General features: G+C 32.9%; 3 protein-coding genes across 4 annotated transcripts; 1 reads left to right on the top strand and 2 right to left on the bottom strand.

The window, feature by feature from the left end:
* Positions 1-81: 81 nt before the first annotated feature.
* LOC140812812 (PRA1 family protein F2-like) lies at positions 82-886 on the bottom strand. The gene has a single exon (XM_073171181.1). The coding sequence runs from the start codon at positions 780-782 to the stop codon at positions 240-242; it is 543 nt and encodes a 180-aa protein (XP_073027282.1). The 5' UTR covers positions 783-886; the 3' UTR covers positions 82-239.
* Positions 887-6,372: 5,486 nt separating this feature from the next.
* LOC140832564 (uncharacterized) lies at positions 6,373-10,447 on the top strand. Of its 2 annotated transcripts, none has more exons than XM_073196656.1 (6): positions 6,373-6,690; positions 6,891-7,003; positions 7,499-7,588; positions 8,495-8,547; positions 9,270-9,372; positions 10,073-10,447. In XM_073196656.1, the coding sequence occupies exons 1-6, from the start codon at positions 6,471-6,473 to the stop codon at positions 10,172-10,174; spliced, it is 681 nt and encodes a 226-aa protein (XP_073052757.1). In that variant the 5' UTR covers positions 6,373-6,470; the 3' UTR covers positions 10,175-10,447. The 2 variants fall into 2 exon arrangements, with proteins under 2 accessions (XP_073052757.1, XP_073052765.1); XM_073196664.1 differs by having other exon boundaries at positions 6,379-6,681.
* Positions 10,448-12,013: 1,566 nt separating this feature from the next.
* LOC140808723 (secreted RxLR effector protein 161-like) lies at positions 12,014-12,703 on the bottom strand. The gene has a single exon (XM_073165926.1). The coding sequence runs from the start codon at positions 12,701-12,703 to the stop codon at positions 12,014-12,016; it is 690 nt and encodes a 229-aa protein (XP_073022027.1).

The following is a 12,703-nucleotide window of genomic DNA, read 5'->3' as shown; positions in this document are numbered from 1 at the left end:
AAAATGAGGTCTAATAATACTTACCTCGTACTAAACATGTAAAAATTCATGGTTCGTCTTTTCTTTCGACCTGGATTACATACAAAATAGACTCTTCGCATTTTGAGAAACTTAATTTCTTCAGAAGATTTGATTAAATAAAAGATGTAGTCAGCAGCTAGCAAACTGCAAACGGTACTACAAATACATAAATTCAAAACGGAGGATAGAAAATTAGATAATAAAATGGAATTTTCAAATCAGCCAGAAGACCTCAACAAGCCTCCGGTAGCCTCGTCGAAGACCAGATCATCCGTCTTCATCACGGCGGCGTGAATGACCACAACCACCACTCCTACCAGCAATGCCACAAGTATGTTGGCCACAGCGCCTGTCAGCAGCAGAACCACAACCGTCACCACTGACAGAACAATCAGAGTCACGCGATCGGTGATCGTACGGCCGAAAATCACCAGCGGCTCGTCGCGGAGGAAGTAGAGGGCTAGCCAGGCCACCATCATCACGATGAACACGATGAGCGAGATCGGTTGCCATAAGAGGCTGAGGAAGAGGATTAGCAAAACCACGATAGCGTAGTTCATTGTGAAGTAGGATGCGTTCGTTTTCACCCGCTCCACCGCGTCGGAGAACGAGGATGGGAGGTTGAGTGAGTGGAATTCGAACATCTCTCGCCATGGGCGGCGAGTGGCGAGGCCTGCTTTGATGCGTTCCTTGGCGCGGGAGACGTATTCGAGCCTGGAGGGTGTTCCCGGAGACGCGGGGATGGTGCCGTAGCTCGTCATTTCCGCCGGCGTTATCTGTGTTGGATCGGGAAGTGAGAGGAACGTCAAGTGCGAGTGTGCAAAGAGGACGAAAGGGGCTGTGGATTTGAGGCAGTGTGAGAAATGTTATGGTGCGACGCGGTGTGTTAGACCAACGTCGAGATCCGATATTTTAATTTTCACACGTCACAAATTGGGTATATTTACGTTAACAGCGAGTCTCATGTGATATCGTGTCACAGATCATAATCTGTGAGACGGGTCAATCCTATCCATATTCACAATAAAAAGTAATATTCTTAACAGAAAAATAATATTTTTTCATGAGTGGCCCAAATAAGAGATCCGTCTCACAAATACGACCCGTGAATAGACAAATCTGAATCTGAATAGACAAATCCATGCATCTGAATAGATCCACCTCGCCTAATAGACAGATCCATGAATCTGAATTAGGTTTTCAATGCAACCTAGCTAGCTATTGTTTCTCAAGCATTTGCAGTGTTTCGTAGTCGTCCATCTAATAAACTCGCACGGCACGATCCGTATATTGTATATAATTTTCAAAAATTCAAAAGGCCACAAACAAGTAACAAATCTCAAAAGTTAATTACATACAAGAAAAAAATAAATCTAATTGACGGGAAAAGTCAAACAAAAGAATTTAAAGGTCTGAGGCACTAAGAAATGATGCAGTGTAAAGTTGATGCAGTGTAAAGTTGCAACATTTTCAACTAACCATATGGACGTGGGCTGTTGGGCCTTTTCCTTGTTGGACCCAATTGGAGAACCAAACTTTCTGTGGGGTCCGTCACTTTCGCCACGTGACTTGCCGAAAAAGCTGCCCGTTTTTTCCTAATTAGATAAAAGTCATCATTCAATTCATATAAAATAAATTAAATTAGTTTCAAAACATAAACTAATTAAATATTTATATAAGAATTTGTTAAGTTTGAAGAAAAATTTAGAAGAGATAAATAAAATTTGAGTAGATATTTTGTGAGATACAGTCTCATGTATATTTATCTATGAGACGTGTCAACCCTACCGATATTCACAATAAAAAGTAATATTTTTTCATGGATTACCCAAATAAAATATCTGTATCACAAAAATATGACCCATGAGACCGTTTCACACAAGTTTTTGCTACAAATTTTATACTAAATTTTAGTTACATTTAATAGTTATTAGATGTTAATGTATTTTCTCAATGCCATTTGAAATTGTTTTTTCAGAATGCAGAAATAGTTGGATGGAACAAGTGAGCTAATATATACACTTGACTTGATATTTTAAAATGATTGTGTAAGAATTTGAATAAAATTAATATAATAAAATATATTAGAATTTTAAGATAAATTAGGACTTAGAAGCATTTATTTTTGTCATGGAATTTAGTTTCACACTATATAATTTACATTGTATTATTTATTTTACCGATTGCAGTCAAACATTATTTATGTATGAAATATGAAGGATGAAACTAACAAATTACTGTATTTTAAAAATAAAATCAAGGGCAATTTGTTTTTAAAAAAAATCAATCAACTATATACGTGAATATGCCCTTGAGATTTTGACGAAACGTGGTGCTTGAGAACTTATCTGCTCAAAGTTAATAGGTTTCTTGTGAAACTGTTTCACGTGTCTATATTTTACGAGATCGATCCAACCTTTACATAATAATGAAAAATAATCCTTTTGACATAAAAATAATAATTTTTTCAAAAATATTACTTATCATGAGTTGATTCGCATTGAAGATCTGTCTTATAAAATTGACCATTGAGATGCTCTCACAAACGTTTTTGTGAAAGTTTAGGGATCCTTTTGTTAGTCCCTTGATTAGATGAAGTCCAGATAAAAATTCACAATTTATAACGATCATAAAGAAATATGTATTATCTTTAGTAAATATCCTAATTCTAATACCTTCTCTTTTTTTTTTTGAAACATTCTAATTCTAATACTTATAAATAAATAAGTAATTCTTTCAAAAAAAAAGTTCAAGTAATGTTCACACGGTTGGAAAAATAGGGTTAACTTGGCACAACTAATTTTCCGAAAATAATTCGAGGGGGCTCTTTTTTAAAAAAAAAAATCGAAATTGATTGGAAAATTAAAATGTAAAATTTGAGTAGATAATTTTATAATATTAATTTACTCAAAACCGATTTCGGATTAAATGCGAAATAAATTTCCGAAGATAGCCCATTTTTCATGCCCCAATTATGAAGGAAAGAATATAAAAAATGCAAATGTTATTTGTGTAGGTGCAGAAATAAAATTTAATCATATAAAATGAATAGAATAAATTAAGAAAAATACAATAAACACATAAAAGGGGAATGAATATATATAGCTACACAAAGGAAACATTTTCGTTGGTAGTAATTAAACCAATGAGAAATTAGACAATAAGTAAATAAAATCAATTAAGCTAAAAATGTGTCAAAATGTAAATCAACAATTGACAAACAATTAGGGAGGTTTTTAATGCGAGTTAGGCTATAAAAACAAGACACTAAAGGTAAAGAAGAAGAACTCATCTACAAAGTAAATTCACAAAACCACGGCAAAACAAGACACTAAGGCCATCTCCAATCCAAAACTCTATTTTAAAATAACTCTACTCTACAATAGTGCAGTTTCTGCACCAAATACAATATTCATCTCCAACTCATCTACTTCAAATCTTACTTTAAAAAAGAATATTTTCGGAATATTCTTTTTAATTTTTTATTATTTTATAAGTTATTAAATATATATTTTTTAAATTTAATGATATAATTATAATTACATTTTTATATTGAATATATTTTTCTTCCAACCACGTGCTGGAGATGCCACAATTCGCAAATCGTGATTGAACTTTGAAGAACGCCAAATGCACGCTCCACATCTTTCCTATTTGACTCTTGTTTCATGAGGGCAGCGCATTTGGAAAATATTTTGGTGATTTTGGAGGATTTGGATCCGGATCCGGATCAGATTTTCCAAATTATTGATTATTTAGTTTGTTTATCTTTTATTATAAAATAGTGCAGTTTCTGCACCAAATACAATATTCATCTCCAACTCATCTACTTCAAATCTTATTTTAAAAAAGAATATTCTCGGAATATTCTTTTTAATTTTTTATTATTTCATAAGTTATTAAATATATATTTTTTAAATTTAATGATATAATTATAATTATATTTTTACATTGAATATATTTTTCTTCCAACCACGTGCTGGAGATGCCACAATTCGCAAATCGTGATTGAAGAACGCCAAATGCACGCTCCACATCTTTCCTATTTGACTATTGTTTCATGAGGGCAGCGCATTTGGAAAATATTTTGGTGATTTTGGAGGATTTGGATCCGGATCCGGATCAGATTTTCCAAATTATTGATTATTTAGTTTGTTTATCTTTTGTTATATTTGCATTTAAATTATCTGAATTCGAATTCGTATTTTTATTTTAACTGTGTACTTGAATGTTTAAATATTATTCAATAAATTTATGTGTTAGATGTTTAATTATAAAATTATGGTAAAATATATTTGTAAATTTATATGATTAAATATTTTAATTTTTATGATTTTATATTTAATTATTAAAATTTTATAATAAATATTATCTAATTATTAAAATATAATATAATAAATATTATACTATTATTTAAATATATCTAATTATTAAATTGATATAATAATTTATTATATAATAATATTTATAATTCTTAATATAAATATTTAAAATTAAACAAAACAAAAAAAATTATAAAAAAGAAAAAGAAAAATGCTCTGAGGGAAATGGAGCTGCGCTATTTTGTAAATAGCCAGCTCCATTGGAGAAGCCCAAGCAGCATGTTTTGCTGCTTGGGTTGGAGATGCCCTAAAAGGCAAAGAAAATTAATCTCATTCTAACCACAGCCTCGTTGCCACAGTTTCTTGAATCATACAGAACATATATGTTTTTTGAATTTCTAGAAGTTCGACAAAGGGTTTGTAATCATTGGCTTCAATATGCCACTTGGAAAATATTGTGCACAAACATTAACAATAATGTCATCTATTTTTGGCTTAAGTTTTTATGAATTTATCGAAAAGGATTCATATCAACGTAGATATTTTTCATCTTATTAATCAACGATCTTCCTCGTGTGCAACTTTAGTTGCATTTCGAACAATATAAAACCATCATGTACATAGAACACGGAAGAAGAAGAAGAAGACACCGTGACCATGGATTGTCTGTGAAGCAGCGACTTGCTCCATCCGCAGCAACAGGGAGGCGATTTGGGATTTTGGGAGAATAATAAATCAGGGAATAATCGATCTGGGGATTTTTTAAACTGATACTCGTGTCTCACGTGAAAAAGTTCACCAGTCTAATTTAACCATCAAATTGACTGAAAAAATAAAACGTTTGGAATTAAATTGGGTCATTAAATTTATTTGAGACTAAAATGAAAATGACCCAAAAAAAAGGGACTGAACGTGAATTTTCCTCCACTTTTAATAGCCTGCCTCTACTCCTTGTATCTCAAGAAATTCTCCATTAGCTTGCCCAATGGTCATAATGACCAACAAACTGTGGGATTGCTGGCTATACAAAATACAGTTGACGGCCTGATTCCAGTTTGCTGGACTTGCACAGAGTGACTTGATCATGGTTTCCGGTTTGCTGATTCGAAAAAAAGCTTAAACCTTAATCGTAACGTTTCCGATTACAATTCATGAATAACCGACTACGGTTCGAACCCTTCATGTAAAAAAAAAAAGAGAAATTGATTATTCTAACTCATTTCAAAGTCATAATTTTAAAAATAGCCTTCTATACTAAACATATTACATTATGTCTTATATAATTGAAATATCCTACATTACTATTTTTATTTTATTATTTGCCCCAATTCTTCACTGCTTAATTATCAGAAAAAATAAATAAGTAAAGAGGCATCTTCATGCCAATTGCAATAAATCGTAAACCATCCACTTATTTTGACTTAAAAATATTTTTAATTAAAAAAACTTAAAATTATGGAAAATCGTGACGATATTCAAGTCAAATTTTTAAAAAACTAAAATCAAAATTTGGAAATTTTATTGGAGTCAATATATTCAATAATTCGTCAGAAACAAAACCGTCTTTACCATATATCTATGCATATATATTATTATAAACAAAAAAATAATCATTATTTGTGTAAAAAAATCAGGTAGACAAAAAAAAATGAAATTCATACATGTTTGAAGAACTAGAATAGATGCGCTTCAAAGCTTCTTAACTCATGGAATTGATGAGAGAAGAAACGAGATTAATAGAGAAATTGATGGTGAGTATGTTTTAAATGATATATTTGTAATTTGATATAATAAAAAGATTATTTTGATAAATTAACTTAATTGAAGACTAAAATTGATTATAATAATTTGACGAAGATTATGTAAGAAAATCTCAAAAAAAAAAAAAATGGTTAACAAATGGGGAAAAATGGCGTAAAAGTGCTTGAATGGCTTTTTCACAGATATAAGACATAAAATAAGCAAAGGAAAATGAACCTAGAATAATCAAATACATAGATTTTTGTTTGATTTATATAGTGTATAAATACTCAAATCAAGAACAGTAAGACTTTATATATCTCGTTGTTGAAGTGTTGTTTAATTATCAAAACTAGGGGAGACTGCTTTACTATCCCGGCTAGACCCATGGCGGTGGCCATCCCTATCTCCGCCGTTAGAGCTTCATCAGTTGACACCCAGAAGAGACTGCCTTACAATCCCCATCGTACATATCCAAAGAAACCGGACTCTCTAACCGCCGTACCAACGGCCATTTCAACCACCATACCTCTTAAAAGCATCGCGAGTATATCCATTTCAGATCTACTCAAGCGCGATATTTATAAAACTGGTAAAGGTAATTCTTGTTTTCGGCATTTTTTTTGCTTGGTCCATGGTGTTTCTTAATTAGGCAAATTAAAAGTAATGCGATATCGAGGAGCTTATAATTCCTGCGAGCTTGTGATATGTTTTTTGCCTAGCACAATTCATTTGCTTGTGTCCTGCTTTAAAGTTGATATCTTTGGTGATTATTGAGTTTTTTTTGTGTGGCCCTACTGGAGATAGGTGACACATATTTGGGTTATGAGACATGGTTGCCTACACCCCCAAAAGTGGAGAAGCCTCGGTCTGTGTTCAATCCTGCGTTATTGGCTTATATTGGTGATTGCATTTATGAGGTAAGCATATGATTGCTAGGAATGTGCTGAAATTCAGTGTACATGAAAGTTTTTGTTATGTTCCTCTTTGAGGTGATATTGTTTTTCTTAGCTTGAAAAATGAGATATAATTAAATTTCAATATTCTGTCTCTTCAAATCGAACTGAAAGAAGAGTTCGAGTATGTTTGTAACAAAGGTTTAATCAGCTTAGAAGATGTTCAAAGAGAGTACTGATTTATGGATCGAGGAAAATGAGATGTTTGGTAAAATTTTACTATGTTAACATTATTAGCTCTTTGCCAATCACAGTGTTCTTACTTTAAAAAAGTTTTAAAATGTTGCAGATTATGAATCTGAAAGTCAAAAAGTTCCTTTGATTTGTTTAGTAGTTACTTAGGTTTTCATATCTTATTCTAACTTGTTCAGTTTTTAGATCAAGTGTTAGGGTTGCCCTTTCTTGGATATTGTTGATCTGATAATTAATCTTTACCCTCCACTCTTGTTTTGGTAACAGCTATATGCTCGAACGCACTTTTTGTTACCACCTTTAGATATAGAGGAATTTAACAATCGAGTCATGGCTGTGGTGCGTTGTGAAGCTCAGGTATGTCTACCAGATTCTAATGTTTGAGGTTTCAAAAGGGTTTGCTTTTTGCTGGCCATGTATAAGTCCTACTTCATTTCAACAATCAATGTGCTATATCCAAAGTTATTGTCCCTTTGCATTCACATTTGTCATTTAAAAAAAAAATATAGAACGTCTTTCTTTTATTACATATATTCTGAGGTATTTCAAATTGCTGCTAGTTATTTTACTTGGTGCTAGAGTGCTTCTTGAATTTATAGATGCGGTTTCAGTTTTAAGCATTGCTGTAGCCATAAGCTGACTTTTAAATTTAGGTCCATCTACCTATATGGCAAACTTACCTTTTAATTTTGATGTTATACCTGGCTGTGTCTCTCTTTTTTGTTCTGACATTTGGTTTCATGTCAGACACCTTCTTTCCAGATATTAAGGAAGTTGGTGTAGGCATTGTTCACATTGCATCACACCCAAACTTGCCTTATAGAATGTCCTATACATTTCATCTACATGAGTGACAAAATGAAAAGTTATTTGTTTCTTTCGCCTTTGTGTCTAATGGAGAATATTTATATCATATATATATGCGTCTCAGATTAACATTTATTTTCCTAAATAAGGAACCTTAAGTTCTCATTTTCATTACCATTTTCATCGAATAATGTTGATGAATATGTTTACTTTGAATTGTGTGCTGGCTCAAACCAAATCTATCTGTTTTATGATGTATTTCATTGAATTTAACTTGAAAAAGGAAATAGAAACACAATGTTATAAATCTGTGATAATACTTGTGCTACAACAATATGTCGTTTTCAACAGATCTGTTGGCAGCTAAAGTATTTCTCTGTGTTACATTTATTCTATGGAGTACGGATTTTCAGAAGATTTTAAGTTAAAAGAATCGGTGTACCTTTCATGTTTCAGGATGCGATGCTGCAGAAACTTATAAGCGATGACTTTTTATCAAAAGAAGAGAGGTTGGAACTATGGCTCATTGCATTTTTTTCTTATTTTACACATTTGTATTTGTGACCATTCTTCATGAAGAAAGCATCTGACCACTTCATAAGCCGAACCGAAGTCTGCCACTGATCTCAGAAAAATCCAAGAGTGGCTGAAATTACTAGCACATAGAAATTGAATTTACACATATATATAATCTCAATAGTTTCCCTTTTAACAATTTTCCCACAATTTCTTGTTCATTTATTGGATCCTCCATGTAAATATTGTTCCGTTATTGCCTAAAGTTGTGTACTAATGTATTTTGAATGCCAATGTCCTTGGTGGGGATTTCCATTTTGATTCGGTCTAACAAGAGGTAACAATTTGAGAACTCCGCAAATGATTTGGGATTGCCTGATTTAATTCTTCTCTCTATCATTTTTATGTGAATTCGCTTCATGTGCTGCTGATACTTGCATTATTTTTTAACGTATAAGAAGTCATTATATCCATTCTAAAAGGATAAAAAATCTTACTGTAAAAAGTTGTGATTTATAAGGAAAACTGTAAAACTTTTTTGAGTTGCTGGCAGAAGCAGTTGGTTCTACTTGTACTCAAACAAATGAACTCTGGAACATGTAATTGTCTATGGATTGTATCTTACGTTCTTGAACATAACATATTTGGTTCGTGTGATGATTAATTAATGCCTTTTGATGTGAGTTATTGTTAAGTCCTTCCATCTTATAAGCAGGGATGTGCTACGCTGGGGGAAAAATATCGCCTCTGCTAAAACAAGAACAAAGAAGCGAGCAGGTGTGGCAGTTTACAATAGGGCATCTTCATTGGAGACGCTTGTGAGTTTTATTCTACCTTATGATTTTTTTGGCCTTTTTTCCATTATAATTACTGCAGTAAAAGTGTGTTTTGATATATTTGGTTGCATCGTATTAGTTCTATCCATTAGAGAAAATGGTGTGCACTGTTTATTGGAAAATTTGATTAATCCACTCGGGCAACTTCTAAATTAAAATCCCGCATCAACTTGTGTAAATATTAATTGGAAATTCTAGCATGGATTCGAGTCCGACCTCATGAACAAGACTACATCATTTGTCATGCTATTAAAGAGGTTCCTTTTCATTTCAAACATGTAAATTTCCAAAGAACATTGATTTTTCCAGGATGTTATGATGAAACAAACATAAGTTCTTGGACAAGTAAGTTAATTCATCTCGCTAAAAGAGGATTTGTTATTAGTTTGCATCGACTTCATTCATGTTGTATACTTGTTATTTTGCCATCTTTTCAAGCTTCTGACCACACTCCAATTCAAACTGTGAGCTGTTTTGAGTAATTTGATCTTGAAAATATAAAAATAGAAACATGGAGATCCCAATCTCTCAAATAAAGATACGTTTTCAATTTACACATAACTTGTATTAATGTACATATGACTTCCCTGAAATATACTATTAAACTGTCATCCCCAATGAAATTCAATTCTTAAGTCCACCACCAAGAGTGATTGATGTTTTTTTATGTGATATTTTGCAGATTGGTTATTTGTACCTAACAAATGTGCAACGGTTGGAAGATTTAATGCAAAAGTTGGGTTTCTCTAGTGAGGCTTCTACCATGTTGCCACCAGAAAACTGAGGCAGTAATTTGACTACTGTTCTGGTGATTTGATTTATTGTGTCATAGTCTATTCAGTAGCAAAAATATGGGTATTGATTGCATAATGAATATTGTTATTCCTCCTTTTCAATATATATATGTGTGTGCGCGCGGGCGCAATACATGTAATATAAACAAAAGATCAACTCAAAAAAAGTGTGCAGAATAGAATATAAATACATAATTGGTATCTGAATGATGAAATCGGATAACAATTAGGGGATTGTTATTCACTATATTTTTTTTATTAAATACACTCCACTTTTTTACTTTTTACAATATAAATGGACAATGGTACCCTTTGATTGTTCTTTTTTGGTAAATTTATTAATGGTCTCAATTCCTAAAATAAATTAAGTAAAATTTATTGACATTATCTGAATTCAAAATCCACAAGTGGTTACGTATTGATCATCGATGGTGGTGTTATATCATGGAAGTCTTTCAAGTAAACTTGTAATGCTCGTTCCACAATGAAGTCGGAATTTATAGCTTTGGACAAAGTTGGAGAAGAAGTCGAGTGGTGTCGAAGTTTCTTAGTAGAAATCTCTTGTTGGAATAAGCACGTGTCTTCAATAATAATTCATTGTGATAGTCAATCAACAATTGAAAGGACACAAATCAGTATGTATAATGATAAGTCTCGACACATCCATCGTAGACATAATATAATACAACAATTGATCTATAATGACATTATCTCCATTGATTATGTAAAATCAAAGGAGAATCTTGTAGATCCATTTATAATAGGTATACCGAAAGATCAAATGAAATGTCTATATAGAGGAATTAGATTAAAACCCCAAAATTAAATCATGTAGCGGAAATCCGACCTATTTGACTGGAGGTCCCAAGATCTAGGTAAAAAAGAACAATTAATTTACGAGATTGATAGAAACACCATGTAAAAATATCCAGCATATTCATATGATAAAAAGTGTTGCCCACAAAATGAGTATGAAGCTACGTATTTATCTTTAATGATTCATGAGACATAGTGATAAGTATGTTGGAGTATAGTGGGATACTCTTCTAAGAGATCACCAATATTAGTGCGAAGTGTGGCCGCTTCAAAGATGGAAAGCACTCACGAAATCAAGCGGTGTCCATGACCAAAATGGACACAACAGTGAGAACCTAATGAATGTTAGAAATTTTATTGTGTAAATATAATTATCTTGATTTACATAAAACGGCGGACAATTCAAGACATCATATTCATTAATTGCCAACTACATCCGATTATATCTCACTAAGGAAGGTTCAAACCCAAAAGCCATCTATCTCGATGCAATAATCTTTTGCTAGAACGATATTTGTCGAGTTAGTATAGTCAAATACATTAATTTTTATTAATAGGGGATTGTTGGAAAAATGAGTTTTGTATTAATTTAGAATCGATAAATAATTTGAACGATTTGCGCACCGAACAAAATTATTCCTCGATTATCAATCAAGGTGAATGAGGAATTAATTAATAGTTCATAGTTAGGAAATGAGAAGAAGATGAGAGAAATGTATTGTGGGAAATATTTAATCTGCCGTCTATTTCCTTGAATGAATACAAGAGTATTTATATGTACAATTGATGGATATAAAAGAAATGGAAAATAACAGATAAGAGTAATCTGTTACAACAATCTAACAATAATCTAACAGAAGATTATTCTCCTATCTTCTAGAAACATTCAAGGAGTGATCCTCTGCATCATGTGGTGTATGACATCACTTGACTTCCCCCCGCAAGCTCAGCTGGGGATTTAAACCAAGGCAGAGCTTGAGTCTTAATCGATGAAAGGCAGCAGAGGATAACGGTTAAGTTAAAATGTCCCCCGCTTGATCAATCGAAGGAACATGCTGGACACTTAGATGTTTAAAGAGTACCTTTTCTCTTACAAAATAAAGATCCAGCTCAATGTGTTTAGATTTGGAATGTAAAACTGGATTTGCACTCAAAGAGATGGTGCTGAGATTGTCACACCATAAGACAGGGGTTTTGGATAGAGGAATATGCAACTCAGTGATTAAAGACTGAAGCCAAATCAATTCTGAAGTGGCATTTGCTAAGCTACGATATTCCGCCTCAGTACTTGATCGGGAGACAATAGGTTGTTTCTTAGAACACCAAACAATTGGAGAGCCTCCTAGAAACCAACAGAACCCTGAGGTAGAGCGACGATCATCCGGATCATTAGCCCAATCCGCATCACAATACCCATGAAGATGTAGGGATGCAGAGGCAGTAAGTTGAAGGCAAAAATTCATCGTGCCATTTAAGTAGCGGAGGATTCGTTTGACTGCCTTCCAGTGTAGATGAAGAGGAGCTTGCATGAATTGACATACCTTGTTCACACTATAGGCGATATAAGGACGTGTAATGGTCAAATATTGTAGAGCACCTACTGTACTCCTATAGAGTGTTACATCATCAAATAGATCCCCTTCTTGTGAAGACAACTTTAGACCCGAGACCATGGGAGTGGGAAGGGGCTTCGCATTATCCAT

This window comes from Primulina eburnea, chromosome 1 (assembly GCF_022965805.1).
Source record: "Primulina eburnea isolate SZY01 chromosome 1, ASM2296580v1, whole genome shotgun sequence".
Lineage (NCBI taxonomy): Eukaryota > Viridiplantae > Streptophyta > Magnoliopsida > Lamiales > Gesneriaceae > Primulina > Primulina eburnea.
Note: the sequence above shows the minus strand (reverse complement) of the source record. Positions and strands in the feature narration are given on the sequence as shown.

What these genes read in the sequence shown, in the direction of transcription:
- LOC140812812 (XM_073171181.1), bottom strand. Translation starts at nt 782, where the DNA reads ATGACGAGCTACGGCACCATCCCCGCGTCTCCGGGAACACCCTCCAGG.
- LOC140832564 (XM_073196656.1), top strand. Translation starts at nt 6,471, where the DNA reads ATGGCGGTGGCCATCCCTATCTCCGCCGTTAGAGCTTCATCAGTTGAC. An exon ending in AACTGGTAAAGGTAATTCTT is followed by an intron (nt 6,691 to 6,890) that starts GTTTTCGGCATT and finishes TACTGGAGATAG; the next exon opens with GTGACACATATTTGGGTTAT. An exon ending in TTTTTATCAAAAGAAGAGAG is followed by an intron (nt 8,548 to 9,269) that starts GTTGGAACTATG and finishes TCTTATAAGCAG; the next exon opens with GGATGTGCTACGCTGGGGGA.
- LOC140808723 (XM_073165926.1), bottom strand. Translation starts at nt 12,703, where the DNA reads ATGGATAATGCGAAGCCCCTTCCCACTCCCATGGTCTCGGGTCTAAAG.